Source organism: Hippocampus bargibanti, linkage group LG18, assembly GCF_051943395.1.
Source record: "Hippocampus bargibanti isolate YZ-2025 linkage group LG18, ASM5194339v1, whole genome shotgun sequence".
Taxonomy (NCBI): domain Eukaryota; kingdom Metazoa; phylum Chordata; class Actinopteri; order Syngnathiformes; family Syngnathidae; genus Hippocampus; species Hippocampus bargibanti.
The window spans coordinates 9,762,282-9,778,765 of NC_142751.1; the positions used below are offsets into that span (position 1 = coordinate 9,762,282).

Here is a 16,484-nt window from a genome sequence, read left to right on the forward strand (position 1 = left end):
CTTGCAACTTTAATAGGCTACACTCCACATAGGCCACTCCTGCCACTACACATGAAAGAACCGAAGCAGCCCAACCAGTTTTTAGATCAGCAGTGGCGGGTAGCCTGAAGCACGACACCGGGCCTTAGATATTTTATCGTGTATCTGAGTCATATACGCAAACTGTTCTCTCCCATATTCCCACTTTGAGAGGAGGCTATCCAAACGCCTAGCTTGTCGGCTAACAGTGTTCAAGATGAACGGCGAGCTGAACGGTTCCCATAACTACTCATTCGTCGACGACGACTGCTTCCTCTTCACCTCCGAATCTGTCGGGGAAGGACATCCCGGTGAGTTTTATTATAATTAGATGTATTTATTTATTGTTTTTACAATGAATGGACGGACAATATGAATGCCGACATTACACTCACTATAAATGCTATTTTGACAGGACCTCCTCTGAGGTCATGTCGCGTGTCTCTTGTGTAGTACGGAGTTTTTTTGTGGTCTTTTACACGTGTTTGAACTTTTAAGGAGGCATTTTATACCCCCGGCCTCCGTGGCAACTATCTTTTATGTCACTATCATAGCCGTGCATAAAGATTAGCTAGTTCCTTAGACACGAAAGCTAAATGTCAATGAAGTACGTACACGTCGTTTAATAAAATATATTTAAAATGTATCCCGGCTAATTTGTATCAGCGTGTTAGAATGAGAAATAAATATTGAATTGAGTTGGGGGGGGGGGGTGTATAAGCTTTCATATAGTTATCACGCACCACCGAATTACATTCTCGCCAGTCAAAATCAGTATCCGGTTAGCTTCCTGCTCCATTCAAAGTGGCAGCAGAATAACGGTCGTCAAGGATACGTTTACACTTCTTGTAAATTGAAAAGTTGGTCAATTTTGCCGTTTATTTGTCTAACAACGTCTTCTAATATTAGAATTAGGAATGATATTAACAAAATACGATGTTATTGGGAATTTGGTATACCACAGATAAGAATGATTAACAACATTAGCAAATGTGAATGATAAATAACAATTGCAGTGAATTTTAAATGAGTTTTCAAAGTCATATCAAAACAATGTTATGTTCACCACTTTCAAATATGTGGTCGTGAACCCAAAATGCCCTGCTCAGCTGACAATGACATACCCCTTCTATGACCTGGAAGGATGAAAGCGTGTTTGTCTGGCATCCCACTTGGACATCTCACTTGCAATTAATTAACTTAGTCTTGACTTGTTTGTAAGGCTGGATTGCATCATTTGACTTTAAAAATGTGTAGTAAGAAGCGGTTGAACCTGTCCCATAACATCTACATGAATAAGCATAAGGTAGGCAATAATGATTCTGTGTTGCGTCATGCGAAAAGGTGTTTCTGTTTTTTTTGGGGGGGAGGGTGAACAAAAGCATGGTGACATTCTGGATGGAGTAGGGGAGTTGTTTACCACACCAACAAACATATTGGTTACTAGAATTTGAAAAGGGAATCAAAACATTATGTTTCAAGTAAGTTGTCATGCGCAGCAAATTATTTTTTTTACCCACACAACAAGATTGCTTTGATTTAATACTTTTTGTTGACATTATCTCAAATCAATTTTTGCTATACAGATAAGATATGCGACCAAATTAGTGATGCTGTTTTGGATGCGCACCTTATCCAAGACCCAGATGCCAAAGTAGCATGTGGTAAGCCCCGCCTCCCCCTTCATTTCAACTATAGTCTCATGATGATTTTATTCTCATTATGACATGTTTTGTCTTACATTTTTAGTTTGATTTTCATTTAAATTGTAACATTATTCTAGTCAAAGTAATGTATTAAAAATGTTTTTCATAGAACTTCAACAGTTTTCACGCGTGAGATTTATATTGTTTGTTCTTGTAGTAATATTTTTAAAACCTGTCACATTATGATTCTCATATTTTCCCTCAATGTTGTCCTTTCTGATAAAGCTAATTGCTTAAATATAAAAAAATTAAAATCACTCTTAATTCTTGAGCTCTCAGGGCGCTACAATATTCCATTTAATGATTTAATGAGCTGTGTCTTCATATAAAGGGAATGGAACATCTCCTGCGGCTCTTTTATTCCCTTCCTATTTTTCCAAAACACAATCTTGTTTGCTTTTTCACTGAAATTTTTATACGGGGGTGTTTACAGTCCCAAGCCTTTAAGATTTCCCTCCCAGAGAAGTTTAACATTCAACATGTTCTTTATTTCTTGAATGCAAGACTCATTTTATGTTGTACTCGAGGATGTTTCACTCTTAAGATTTAACTTAATCTTTCACTCGAACAGAGACGGTCGCTAAAACGGGGATGATCCTGCTGGCCGGGGAGATCACCTCCAGGGCTGTGGTAGACTACCAAAAGATTGTGCGAGAGACAATCAAGCAGATCGGTTATGATGATTCTTCCAAAGGTAAACTTAGAAGCTCAAACAAAACAAACCTTATTCAATATTCTGATTGCTTCCAGTCTTGTGCTTGCTCGAAAAGTGCAGATAATTGTTCAAAACACTCAGTTAGGCAATATCTTCTTAAGGAAGTGGGTTGTTGCTGTAGGATACACACTTTTGTCCTGACACCAAACATGTTTGAAACCTTTTTTTTTTAATCATAGCCTTAACTCTTGGCATTTAAACAGCTTCTTCCCTTTCAACTCTTTCAACAGTAGCCAAAATGGAACTGTATAGTGCCACTTAGCAGTTTTTTTTGACGACGATACTAGTGCAGCGTGTTCTACCGGAAACAAATTCCTTGTGTGTTCTACATACTTGGCAATAAAGATGATTCTGATCAATGTCCACAGACATACGAGGTCTATTTTCTTACTTGACAAATGAAATTACCATATTTTGCAGTATAAAAGGTGCACCGGAGTATAAGGCGCACAAAATCAAGGCTTTTGCGTGCGCCTTATACACCGGAAAATATGGTAATGTCAAAATACGTTTTTCTTATTCTCATCTGGTTGTCAAACACGTTCACATCATAAAAACAGCATTCAAATTGAAATTGTGAAGCTCCTCCATGTCTGTTGCCTTCGAGTAGCTGTCCCCTGCAGCGCTTTTAGTCTTATCATGTAGATTTGCGCAGGTGAGGCATGCGACTTTTGTGTAATGTTTGCTGCTTGGAAGCACACACACACACCACAGGGCAAATTTAAAGCACACTTAAGAGCGGACTTACTTCTTTTGGGGGTATATTTAATTGTCAATGGCAGGCTTTGACTACAAGACCTGCAACGTTCTGGTGGCTTTGGAGCAGCAGTCCCCCGACATCGCTCAAGGCGTTCACCTGGACCGCAAAGAGGAGGACGTAGGGGCCGGCGACCAGGTCTGAGGGCACACCTGTATGAACTTGCTCTCACTACCGTTCATGCTCTCACCCGTGACTAATCTCATGACGACTCCCTTAGGGTTTGATGTTCGGCTACGCCAGCGATGAAACGGAGGAATGTATGCCTCTTACGATCATCCTGGCCCACAAGCTCAACGCCAAGATGGCCGACCTACGCCGGGATGGAACGCTCCCGTGGCTTCGACCAGATTCCAAAACTCAGGTCACATACGAACCTTGTGTCCGTTTTTTTCTGCCCGGTCAAATGAGACAAACTCATTTTCATCAAAGGCTGCACAACAAGTTAAAGTTTCTTGAAAATAACATTAATATATAATTCATTATTTTATTGTATATGCAATTGCCCCAGTGTTTGAGTATTAATTATATAAAACCATTACCAAATATTTGTAGTGGTGTGTAGAAATCTCCCAATTTATTTATTGGCCGATTCATTTTAACTCATTCACTTATTCGGGAATTGAAAATATGACATAGAGCGCCATTCCCGAATAAAGCGCTGGCTACTGGCAATGGTTTTTTTTCCACAAGGAGGCAGCATTTCTTTTTTTTTTCATGTTAGCGCTTTGTTACAGCTCCAGCTGTTGTTAAAGCCCCATATAAACCAATATGTACAGTATGTATTGCATTGTATTTTGGTCAGCCAAGCTCGTATAACTCCAGACCCATATTATTTAGGAATTAACTCGTTTTTTTCTTATGAAAGAAGAGAGTAAGGTTTCTTACGCTGCATTGAATGTTTATGTAGTCCTAAAACTCAATATTCTGTGGGTACTGGAATTCAAGTGACAATGACAAAAACCCTGACACTGGAATGGACACATTTTTGTATAGCGTCTGGCAGTGAATGAGTGAAAGAAAAAAATGTAATCATGCTAACTGTCCTTTAAAGTGTCTTTACGGGGAAAAGGACATTTCTGAGTGTCCCTGAATTTGTTGCTGCATATTTTTACAGTTATCGTAACACATAAGAAAAAGTGACAAGCATTGTTTATTTATAATAAGGGTTTTGCTGGGGGGTGGAAATGCTGAAAATAGCTGTTAAAACAGGGTTAGGCAATTAAAATTGCAAAAGAGTGACACTAGTAGGCGAAACTAGCAGGCTCACCTGAACTTTGAGTACCAGTATTTTATTTTTCATGTATTTACAAAAGGTGTATTTGCTGGTTTCCACAAATTGCTTCATCTGTCACTATTGTATGTATAGTGCACCAACTATCAACTCGTATTAATCCTTCTTAGTCAGGACTCCCAAATATAAAGATAAATTGGCGGTATAGTATTATTGACAGTGTTCTATAATGATACAGGAGGGACAATCTGAGACTGTGGGCAGGCCAAATGTAGCCTAGGCCACATTTTTACTAAGCTCTTCGTGTCTCCTTTATATCAAATATAGTGGGCCTTGATTTTGCTCTTGTGCTTTTTTTGACTGCTACAATATATTTTTTCTCTGACAGGTTACGGTCCAGTACAGACAGGACCGTGGCGCCGTGGTTCCGCTCCGCGTCCACACCATTGTCATTTCCGTGCAGCACGACGAACACATCGGTCTGGAGGAAATGCGTCGCAGTCTGAAGGAACACGTGGTAAAAGTGGTGGTCCCTCCCGGCTATCTGGATGATGATACCATCTATCACCTTCAGCCAAGTGGTCGCTTTGTCATTGGTGGACCGCAGGTAAGAAATGAAATGCTCTGTTGGCCTTGCTAATAGGTCAAAATACAACGAAATGGCTGAGATTGAATGGTTTGCTGCAATGAAAATGGCTGGGATTTAATGAGTTAATGTTAATTTTAAGCATTTTATTCTTGTGTGCGTTTAAAATAAATACACTGATAAATAAATAGACAAATAATTAAATAAATACTACTGCTGCAACTACGACTACTACCACTGATAAAATAATAATAATAATAACGATGGCCAGCCGGTGGCAGCATTTAGCGTCGATTGGAAGTCCTCACTGTGTTACGCACAACGCTTGTATGCTTCTGGCTGCAATTACTGCAATTTGTTAGGATGGTTGTGGCATCACTACCAAATTATTAGCATCAGAGCCACTGTTGTAGATGGATATGTGGATTATATCTTGCCATTAAAAATGTTTCACTCATTCAAAATAAGTGACATCGGTGAAAGCAACCCATAGTGTATACTAAAAATGAAATAAGGTCCAAAGAGGTCAACATTTTTTAATGAAAGAAGAGATGTTACTTTCTGTGCAACGGTGCGAAGATAACACAATTTCTCCACTGTGAGACTAATAAAGGCATATCCAATCCAATCCAATATTCTGTGATCCCAGAACAATCTCTCACAATGTCCATAATTAGCTGGCACTCAATTTTTTTATTTTTTTTATGGCTGGCAGAGAACATGTTAATATAGTGAATGAAGGCGTTTCACTCTAATCAGTGCCGCACCTCCATGGAATTGTCAAGTGTCTGGTTGAACAATTAAAGCATCTCATCTGGGAAAAATGATGTGGTACACCAACCAGGGTATAGTTACATTTTAATACATATTTTTTCAATCTCGTTATCATAGGTTTTGCGTCTCAATTGATTGGCTGATGCATCATCTTAAACAATAAAGTGTCTCATCTAAAAGGCTTTGGAAAGTACTTATGTGGTGGGACTAGGATGGCATCACTATTTTTGAAAGTAAAATAGGAGAAATATGTAAAATAGGAGAAAAAAATTGCTTTCTAGTTGTATTTGGTAAAATAAAGAGCTCAGTTCAAATAGACACAAAAACCCAACGAGCACACTCTGCAGGTGCAGGAATGGTTTTTCATCGATCAGGATTGTCTTGGGGCTCATCCTCCGGTTTCGCTCTGCGCTGAGGCTCCTTTCTTCTCATTGCGGGCTCGTAAAGCCATGCATGCATCCAGCTGCAGACTGTCCAACAGCACCAACCTTTCCGCTGAACGTCGCGGGGCTGTGAAAATGCTGCTCAATACAGGCGCAAATAAGTACAATCGCCCCAGTACAGTCAAATGGCAGCGACATTCCTCTCAATCAAAAACAGTGCTGGCATATTCATGCGGTCGAAAAGGTGCAACCGCTCAGCACAGTCTTCTTCTTAATGAATGTTTCCGCCCGCAGGGTGACGCTGGTCTGACAGGGCGCAAAATCATCGTCGATACTTACGGCGGCTGGGGAGCCCACGGGGGCGGCGCTTTTTCGGGCAAGGACTACACCAAGGTGGACCGCTCCGCCGCCTATGCCGCTCGCTGGGTTGCCAAATCACTCGTGAAAGCGGGACTGTGCAGGCGTGTTCTGGTCCAGGTGAGAGTGAAGCCTATCTGAGCACATCTAGGCAGATTGTGGCTAAACACTGCATGAAACCCCAATGCCTTCAGGTATCCTACGCCATTGGGGTTGCACATCCGCTCTCTATCTCCATCTTCCACTATGGGACATCCCAGAAGAATGAGAGTGAGTTACTGGACATCGTAAGAAAGAATTTCGACCTACGTCCAGGAGTCATCGTGAGGTATCCTCGTGGATTTTTTGGGGACTTTTGACAGCATATTTTACCTTTGTGACTTCGTTTTGTGTTTCTTCCTGTGGCAGGGAATTGGACCTAAAGAAGCCCATCTACCAGCGCACTGCAGCTTACGGCCACTTTGGTCGTGCTCTGTTTTCATGGGAGGTTCCCAAAGAGCTAAAATATTAACTGCCCTACCCTACCGCTAACGGCCTTCTTCGTTTCATGTAGCGTGTGTTTGTCTCTTTCCCATCCTCCTCTTCCTCCGCACAAAGTAGCCACGTTACTGCCCCATCTGTTTCACTATGTACTTTGCTATTGGGCCATTTTGTCAATTTGCTCAACCCCATTCAAGAGCTGAAATTTGTCTTGAAAGGATTTTCTGCTCAAGGCAACCAAACGCACAACCGTCGTCGTTTTTTTTTTTTTTTTTTTTTTTTTTTTTTTTCCGTGCTGCCTCTTCACGCCAATTTCTTTCTGACGTTTTACAGAGAAGTCAGAAGCTGCTACTGACCGTTTTTGGTTGTGTTGGGGCTACACGTAAACTTCACTCCATTTTAAAAAAAAATATTTTGTTACTCAAAATGTCAGGCGGTCATTCTCAACGAGGTTAAATGTTCTGGGTGTCATTTCAGCATAGCCAATCCCGTTTACAGAAAGCGGGGATTCACATGTGGCACTGTCTTGTACTTGAATCATAGAAAGTCTTTTGATTGTCGTGGGACCGATCTTGTTGCCAACGGCAGCTAAAAAGGTCTATTGAGTTCCTGCTTCTCCTTAAATCATTCGTAATAGACGCCCGTTGTGTTGCCTCAGTTTCGAATGCTGACTAACGTGATCAGATTTAATTCATTACTTGCGACTTACTCTTTGCACCTAATTAAATATGACCTACACTCCTATGTTCAATCAAGGTATGGCCAAAGTATTTTTGTAATGGTAAAGCACATATATTCATCTAATCTAAACCACAGATGTCAAAGTCAAGGCCTGTGGGCCAAGTCTGGTTGGGAACATTTTATTCGGCCGGCGAAAAAAAAAAAATAATTGTGAAATTCCATGATGCTTGGCCAAGTCAGAACCAAAATTTCAAATTGTCCCATGTAAACCACAATAACAATCGTTATTGTTTTACTTCAAATTTGAAAACTAGTTATTCATTAATTTTTTGTGCGCTTTATCTGTAATATGTTAAACATTCTAATGGCTTCTCTAAATCCATAACGGTCCCCGAGAGGAACCCGAAACTACATTGTGGTATATACTGTATGTGTGTATATATACATAGAGAGCACGCAACAAATTGATGGAAGACTAATTTTCAAATCTGAAGTCAAAAATAATTACTATTATTGTGGTTTACATATTACAATTTGACATTTTGGTTCGGACTTTTGCAAGCATCATGGAACTTGATTTGCTTTCGCGGGCCGAATCAAATGATGTGGTAGGCCAGATGTGGCCCCCGGGCCTTGACTTCGACACGTGCGCTCTAAACCAATGATCACGGATTGCTCGTCACTATGTTCGTTCCAAAGATTAAAGGACAACCGACACCATTTTTTTGTTTCCTAACTGACATCAGGAAAACATTTTATAGCATCTAAAATACCCAAAACATGCAGGCTGATATTTTTAGTCAAATGCAAAACACCAATAAAAATGAGTTAGTGTCCCAAAACTACTTCAAAATGACCTTGGAGATGCCGATTTTCAGAAGGTCCTGCCCCCTTGTTCGTGACGTCACGCCAGGACGTCTTGCCTTGCTCTAGAATCAAAACAATGGCTCCAGATTCGGAGAAGATGCTTTCTTGTTTCTCATCCAATTATGAATATGATTCAAATAGTTCTGAAGAGGAAAGCATAGATGTTTGCTATCAACTAAAGAAATCCTTCCGTATGAATTCGAGCCATCAGGACTCCAATGTAGCGTCCCAGAAAATGCACAAGATGGCGCCCAAGCTCCATTGGAAATGCGCTGCTTTGTCTGCTGGGAATTTCTGTCAACTACTATCAAATAGTAGTCTTGGTGCAACACACAACGATTCACCATCGTGTTATTTGTGTTTCCCTTCTAATTTCGCCATCAACACGGATCAACACGGATCAACACGAAATTTTCAGACCAAACAAAGTACCCAAAATGCATTGTGTGTCGTTTTCTCGGTCAGGGGCGTTCCTGACATGATGTCGCGTCAGGAATCGTCACCAACTTGAAAACAAGTCTTCCTGAATATTCAGCGCGAGTCTTAAAACGTAAAATATAGCTATATGCTGTGGAATCTTTGTAAAATACGCTCAGTAGAAGTAATTTGAAGTGATTTTACAAATTATGGACACAACTAGTCCGGGGGCGTCGGTTGTCCTTTAAATCACAATATCTTCCTTTTTCTTTCCACCCAATTAAAATTGATTGCATTTTTATAAAATGCTCCTGACCCTCGCCAAAGAAGATTGTGACGATAAACTAACTCGCCCAATTGTGGTGATGAGCAGAAAAAAAATCACCCGGTAACCCAGCCCCCTACCCCCCACCCCTTTGAGAGTCGTGTCCAAGGTGGGGCCAGATTTGTGAGACGCATTATAGGCGAAAGCTTGACAAAGAATGCAAGATTCAACATCTGATACTCTCACTTCACAATTAAATCTGCCCCAAAAGTAGTTAACTCGTCCCCCCCAGATGCTGATAAAATCAAGTCTCTATGTCTTCATGTAAGATTTTGACTATAGTGGTCATATTCTATCTTGCATCTTGGTAGAAGATACAGGTGAGCGATGCATCGATTAAAGTGAAAATAGCATGTTGTGAAATTTCTCTGCATCTGGCAGTCTGGTCCACTGTACCTTATCTTTCCAGGCTTCCACTGACAGTGTAGTATGAAAGGGGGGCTTTCCAAGTTGCTTCGATCTTTGACACCCTTGTGTGTGCCACCGATGTGTGTGTGGTCCAAAGAGCGCCTGAAGGCAATCATCAGGTAAAAAATGACTTGCGAGTGACATAACCTTGTTTAAAACCACAAAATGGGAGAGTCCTTAATTGGTTGGTGTTGTACAGAGAAACCAGCCTGTTTACACAGATTCTCCCATTCAAAATTATTCTGTAAAAAACTTTGTGTAGCGTGAGCGATTATTATTATTATTATTAAGTGCCTTTTTTCATTTTCTGCATTGCCGACAACATTCTGCCCCAATCCTTTGTTGCACACTGTGTCACCTTCAAGAGTCTAACCTGCTGTTCAGCTTCTTCAAGCTCTCAAAATAAACGGCATGCTTATGCATTTCGGATTATGTGTTGGATCTTTTTTTACAGAGAATGGTGCCTCCGTCCATTTATCCAACCGTTTTCGTGATTGCTCTTGGGTTACCACCGAAGAAATCTTAACACTTATTTTTCTTTCTTTTATTTTAATTCGTGAGGAAACCGACACAAGCGGGGGAGAGTATAACACAAAGGCCAGGGCCCGGATTTGAATCCAGAATATCTCCAATGTGCGGGTGATGTTTAACCTTTTTGCAATACCTGCATAAAATTTGACCAACAAATACAAAGCTACATTCTAGAACAAAATCTCAGCTCAAATCAGAATGACTATATGACTGTTTGATGATTATATATATTTTTTGACTCAACAATTGATGCAAACAATTCCAGATTTGGATAAAACATATGACGAGTACAAAATCTGTAGTTACATGACCTTATTTGTGCCAAGCGCTCCCATAAACCAATCCACAAAGAGTGAAAGAAAAACACACACAATGCCTTGAGGCTTCTGTTCAAAACCTGTTAAGCATAGCGGGAACATCAGGAATTAAAAGACAGAAGCCATTTTGAGTTTCTTATAACTGCAACACCAGGCTCAGACGGCTGATGACTCACAATTCCAGCCTGGCCCAAAAAAAAAAAAAAAAACAATAATGCATGATGTTTTTTGTGTGTTTTTTTTTTTTTTTTTGCATGTCAAAAATGTAATCGCATTTACCTGACAACTCTTCAAAGGGTGTTGTAGCTGAGGGGTTTCCGGGCAAATCTTTGACAGTAGAACATAGTCTATATGTAGTGGAAATAGTATTGACATGTTTTAAAAAAACTGGATTTTTGACAATGCAGAAAATACACAAACAGAATATTAAGGTTTAGAAAATGTTTGTTAATTTGACAGATGTCAAATATGGATTATGTGATTCCTAAGTATAAACAGATAAATGGCAATGTTTTCGTTTGATTCGACACAGATGAATTTTGTGTAGTGTAGTTTCTCAAAGAGGAAAAAAAACACCCGCGTGATGACCAATTATTGTTAACTTACCCCACATTTCAGAGACGTTTGTAGGTCCCTGCACCTGTATGTTGGCAAAGTGCAAGGGTCTGGATTTGGGGATGGAGAGGACATGGATGGTCAGTGGTCAAACATCCATCTTGTATATTTGATATGCTTTCCATGAAGACATTTTTTTATTACGATTAGTCTCAATCCTATTTTACAGCATCAAGTGTGGGTAAACTGGAATTTAAAGGTAAGGTTTTTTTTTCTTTATAAATAAAAACGATTTTGCAATACAGTAATCCCTCGTTTTTCGTGGTTAATGGGGTCCAGGACTACCCGCGGTTGACGAAAATCTGCGAAGTAGGGTTGGATCATAATAACACGCGTGATAAAACAGAAGTGGTGCTGGACGGGGCTGAGAAGCTGTAGAGTCAATCCACGTCTGTAAACCATGAAATAACGTGCTGACATTGGGTTACATCAGCGCTGGGAACCAATCAACCTACAGCCATGTGGAAACCTCAGGCATGCGGCATTTTTTTAAATTCTGAACGTTTTTTCCCAGAAAAAAAAAATCACGATGCACTGAAACCGCGAAGTAGCGAGGAATCACTGTAATCAACCGCGATAAGTGAACCGTGAATTAGCGAGGGATCACTGTAATCCAATAATTTCCATGCCCCCCCCCCCATGACTCATCCATAAGCGTTGCGCCACTAGAGAGCAAACAATTAGAACTTAAAAATGCCTTTTTCCCCTCATTGAATCAACCTTTTTTTCCATTTTCCAGACTGGACAACAATAATTGTGTGATTCGGTGTGACTGACCGACGGGAGGACCCTCCTGACCCTGGCACAGGCGGATGAATGTGCAAATGGCCTTTGGGGTGGCAAAACCTAAAAGGGCGTCTAGCAGCGTCTTGCTGAACTTGCCGATCACAAACTGGCACTGAAGACGGTAGGAGATGGGCATGATGTGACAGATGTCCTCCATCAGCTCCACCACGGCCTTCTAAGAAACAGTTAACACAATTAGACCGGGCGCTGCTTCCATTCCTGTCTGAACCTAATTTTCAACAGTTTATTACGCAGCACTTTTTAAACTTTTATCTTGGGTTTGTCGAAGTGCACTCATACTGAGAAATTGAAATTCTGACCCTGTCAAGTGGCTTAGTCAGAAAACCCAAATATTAGAAATGCCACTCTCCACACTTTTCAAATCAACAGCAATAAATATATTGATTAAAAAAAAAAAATGAATAAATAAATAAATAAATAGGCAAAGTATGTTAGATAAATAAATTAGTTAAATAAAATTATATTTAAAATTAAATGTAATTACCTAATTAAAAACAATCAAGAATTCACAGGGGATGGCAAACGTCCCAGCCATGCAAATAGTGAAAATCCCATATTTGACGGCCATTCATTTGTATTAAAATATTGTAAAATATGTTTAATAAATAACAAATAAGTTTTAATTTTTTTTTTTCTACTGCCAAATTTTTGACTAAGCAAGGATTTGCCACCAATAAGCCTTTTCCACAAACAGCAGCGTTTTTACCCCCCAAAAAAACCACATATTTTAGAAATCATTTTTACATGCCTCATTTGTACCCATGTGTAAAGTATCTTTGTGCAGTACTGTTTATATTTATTCGCAAAAAAAAAAACATATTCTCTAAGTGTGGTACAAAAGCCACTGTTGTTTCCCTGTAGTCGTATATGTCAAAAAATCACAGAATTAATTTTGCCGATCTACCTCAGTCCTCTCTTTGGGCAGCAAGTCATCCAGCGTCTTGATGAAAAAAATGCAAAATGAGCACGGCGACGTGGGCTTCCCCTTAAAAAAACAGAAAATGTCAACTATATAGTCACCATCATTGATCTTTTTATCTTATTGACTGTCAGGCGATGTGCAAAATGTGTCCACTCCACTGCCAGGGTTTTTGTCATTTTCACTCAAATTCCATGACCCACAGAATATTGAGTTTTAGGACTATATAAACATTCAATGCAGCGTAAGAAACCTTAGACTCTCTGCTTTCATCAGAAAAAAAGAGATAATTCCTAAATTATATCGGTCTGGAGTTATCTGTGCTTGAAATGGGGAGGCTGGACAAAAGGTAAATGTTGCCCCCTCGTGGAAGGGAAAAACATTTCCAGAGGTTTGACCAGCGCTTTATGAGCAACCCCCCGCAAGAAAAAAAACAAAATCGCGCTCCACGTCATATTTTCAATTCACAAATACATTTGTGAATGGCAGCGAATTGAGTTAAAAAGCGCAGCGTCTCATTGACTGACATTTTCTTGCAATGGAGCAAGCTGGAGCGCCTCGTTGAGTAAAGACCCCAATGTTTTCTGCTGTTCGTCGGAGGCGCACAGCCCCGTGATTTTGCAGATATCATCAGGCTTCTGCAGACAGACACATGGCAATTTAAATATTTTGAAATACATGTATTGAAATTGTGTGAAGGCCCTGCACTACGTACTGCTATGACGGTAATCAAGCTGAGCGCCACTGGAAGGATCTTGTCCACCTCCTCCTTGCATAATGCGGCCACGCCCGCTTTCCCAGGCAGGTGATCACACAGGTTGCTGATGCCACGTGTGATAATTTTCTGAAAGAAGCATGTTTTACTTGGCTCAATAGTCAATTCACGAGAGATACAAGAACAACATAATCGACAAAGCGACTCATTGGCGCACAGTCAGGTGAAACAATCCTTGTCCCGTTTACCTCATTTATAAAATGTATGCGACTTTTACGCCGAAACAGTCAAATTGTTGGTGCCCATGTACACTCCAGTGCCAAGGTTTTTGTCATTGTCGCTTCAATTCCAGGACAGAATATTGAGTTTTAGGACTACATAAACATTCAATATAGAATTCGAAACATTAGACTCTCTCCTTGCATCAGAAAAAAAGTTAATTCCTAAATTATATGGGTCTTGAGTTATCTGAGCTTGAATTGGGAGTGGCTGTACAAAAGACAAATGCTGCCCCTTCGTGGAAAGGCAAAAACATTGCCAGAGGTCTGACCAGAGCTTTATCTGCAAGGAAGAAAAACCAAACCCCAAACAAATTTGGGAATGACGCTCCACGTCATATTTTCAATTCCCAAATGAATTCTGGCATGACAATGAATGAGTTAAAGAGGCCAACAGAATGATTGCCCCTGTGTCACGTATATTTTAAGATAAACCATATTCATTCCAAACTATTTCCATCACTATGCTCCTGCTGATTATGAATGTGTGCCAAGCAACATTCCAGGAATTTGCTGTGGGGGTAGGGAGGACTCTGTGCGATAGCATTGTGCCCAGTAGAGCCTGATAAGGAAGGTCTGATAAGCAAATGTGTTCACCTGGAGGTCTGGGTTGGAAAGCAGGTCAACAAACAGGTTGATTATTTTTGCGCAGTCCTCACAGGGACTCCCGGCCTGAGCACAAAGTCACAGTTAAAGAATACGCTGTATATATCACAGGTGGCAAAGTCAAGGCGTGAGGACCAAATCTGGCCCGCCGCATCATTTTATTCGGCCCGCGATAGCAAATCAAACTTGTGAAATTCCATGATGCTTGCTGAAGTCTGAATCAAAATGTCAAATTGTCACGTGTAAACCACAATAACAGACCTATTTTTTTTACTTGAAATGTGAAAACTAGTTATTCATTAATTTGTTTTTACAAAAGTAGTTTTTTGTAATTTTTTTAATGAGGGGACTACTTCACTTTAATGAATGCCAAATATTGAACCTTAGACACGTTAATAACTTGTATTTGGCCTTCCTTAACATACCTGTATTGCAAGGCTTATTTCTGCCATATCCGGGGGAAAAACATGAAATATGTATGTATATCCTGAAATATCGTATATCCTATATATACGTATATCCTGAAAAGTATAATGACAAACGTGATACTTCCTGTGTTTTGTTTTTCTACTTTCTTTCCTTTCCTCTTCCTTTCATAACTTTGCTGCTGTGTTACTTCCGGGTAGAGTGAATGCTGGCGCGAATGGCTGCCGCTGCTCACCCGTACAAAAAAAAGTTCTTGTTCCGTGACTGGAAAATGTCCTTGAGAGTTTTGAAAGGCGCTTAGAAATTAAATGTATTATTATTATTTTTTTTATGGTTATTATTTTTATGATTATTATTATGATGATGATGATGATTATAAGTAATATCAGCAATATGTGGAGGGGATTAAACATTCTAATGGCTTCCTCACAATCATAACAGCCACCCGAGAGGAATTTGTTATGTAGGTGTTAACCCGTAGTCATAGTATTTGAGGAATATTGTGCAATATAACATGTAGAATGATTCCTGATGACATGATCCACCGGGATCAAAAATAGATGCTCATCTGCTGCAGTGAAATGTATATTTTTTGTCTGTTACCTGCTTGTGCTTAATTATTGTAGAGTAGCGGTCCAAAATATTGTTAAAAATTCAAAACGTAAAGTTTGGTGTGGTCAATATAAAAATCTGTAGTGACGATAGTGTAGCACATAGGTATTCTCTCGTACATTTATCTCGATTAAATTCCTCCAGTGTTGCAGTTTAAATTGTTCACTGGTTGGTTCTACGTGTATGTTATTTATCATTTTAAAGTAGGCGGACAAAGAAACTGACTGTCATCAAGGCATCCGGTCCGTTATTCAAGAATCCATCATTCTCCACGGTCAGAGCTGAGGAGAAGAATGACTCATAAAATAATGTGGGGAAAAAATGATAAATATTATATTTGTATTAAATATCAGATTTCAAAACACTCACCGCAACCTTGTAAACCGGTGAAGAGAAACAACGCAAACGTGATTGAGTTCATCCTCTCTTGAATTTGGCTCAATGCTGTGCCGATACTCAGATATGTGCAAAGACGCTTAAAATCCAGCTTTTATTTGACCACCACCACTTAACACCGCCTGCCCCAACCCTACTTGGTTTTGGGGATGGTAGGGGGGGGGGGGTCACCTTTTGTGTTCTTCACAGGTGTGAATGAGGAGACAAATGTACGTGAGGGTTGTTCCCATTTTGTGAAAGTACCTGAGTGTTACGGGAAAGTCCAGGCTCAGAATTCTGACAAATAAAGCATATCTACGATTTTTCGCACTCTAAGGCGCTTCGCAGTATAAGGCATACATTCCATGAATGGTCAATTTTAAAACGATTTTTCATACATAGGGTGCACTACATTATAAAGCATACAGTCAAACCTCGGTTTTTGACCATAATCCGTTCCAGAACACTGTTTGAAAACCGAAACATTTCCCATTATAATCAATGTCTGCTCAAAATGGAACGCTACATGAGCATAATATGTCGGTCAAAATGAGATGCGACATAAGGAAGTGGAG

General features: G+C 39.9%; 2 protein-coding genes across 3 annotated transcripts; one reads left to right on the plus strand and one right to left on the minus strand.

Annotated features, from left to right (window-relative positions):
• Positions 1 to 24: 24 nt before the first annotated feature.
• mat2aa (methionine adenosyltransferase 2Aa) lies at positions 25 to 7,761 on the plus strand. The gene is made up of 9 exons (XM_089020459.1): positions 25 to 329; positions 1,605 to 1,682; positions 2,296 to 2,418; positions 3,222 to 3,334; positions 3,417 to 3,560; positions 4,819 to 5,037; positions 6,468 to 6,650; positions 6,725 to 6,858; positions 6,939 to 7,761. The coding sequence occupies exons 1-9, from the start codon at positions 236 to 238 to the stop codon at positions 7,039 to 7,041; spliced, it is 1,191 nt and encodes a 396-aa protein (XP_088876585.1). The 5' UTR covers positions 25 to 235; the 3' UTR covers positions 7,042 to 7,761.
• A 2,496-nt stretch (positions 7,762 to 10,257) lies between these two features.
• sftpba (surfactant protein Ba) lies at positions 10,258 to 16,000 on the minus strand. 2 transcript variants are annotated; one of them, XM_089020462.1, is made up of 10 exons: positions 15,904 to 16,000; positions 15,760 to 15,815; positions 14,488 to 14,562; positions 13,613 to 13,741; positions 13,425 to 13,535; positions 12,883 to 12,963; positions 11,949 to 12,129; positions 11,163 to 11,221; positions 10,836 to 10,903; positions 10,258 to 10,741 (listed from the first exon to the last, which is right to left on the minus strand). In XM_089020462.1, exons 1-9 carry the CDS (start codon positions 15,953 to 15,955, stop codon positions 10,847 to 10,849), a joined length of 801 nt encoding a protein of 266 aa, XP_088876588.1. In that variant the 5' UTR covers positions 15,956 to 16,000; the 3' UTR covers positions 10,258 to 10,741; positions 10,836 to 10,846. The 2 variants fall into 2 exon arrangements, with proteins under 2 accessions (XP_088876588.1, XP_088876587.1); XM_089020461.1 differs by having other exon boundaries at positions 10,260 to 10,741; positions 11,949 to 12,132.
• Positions 16,001 to 16,484: the final 484 nt, after the last annotated feature.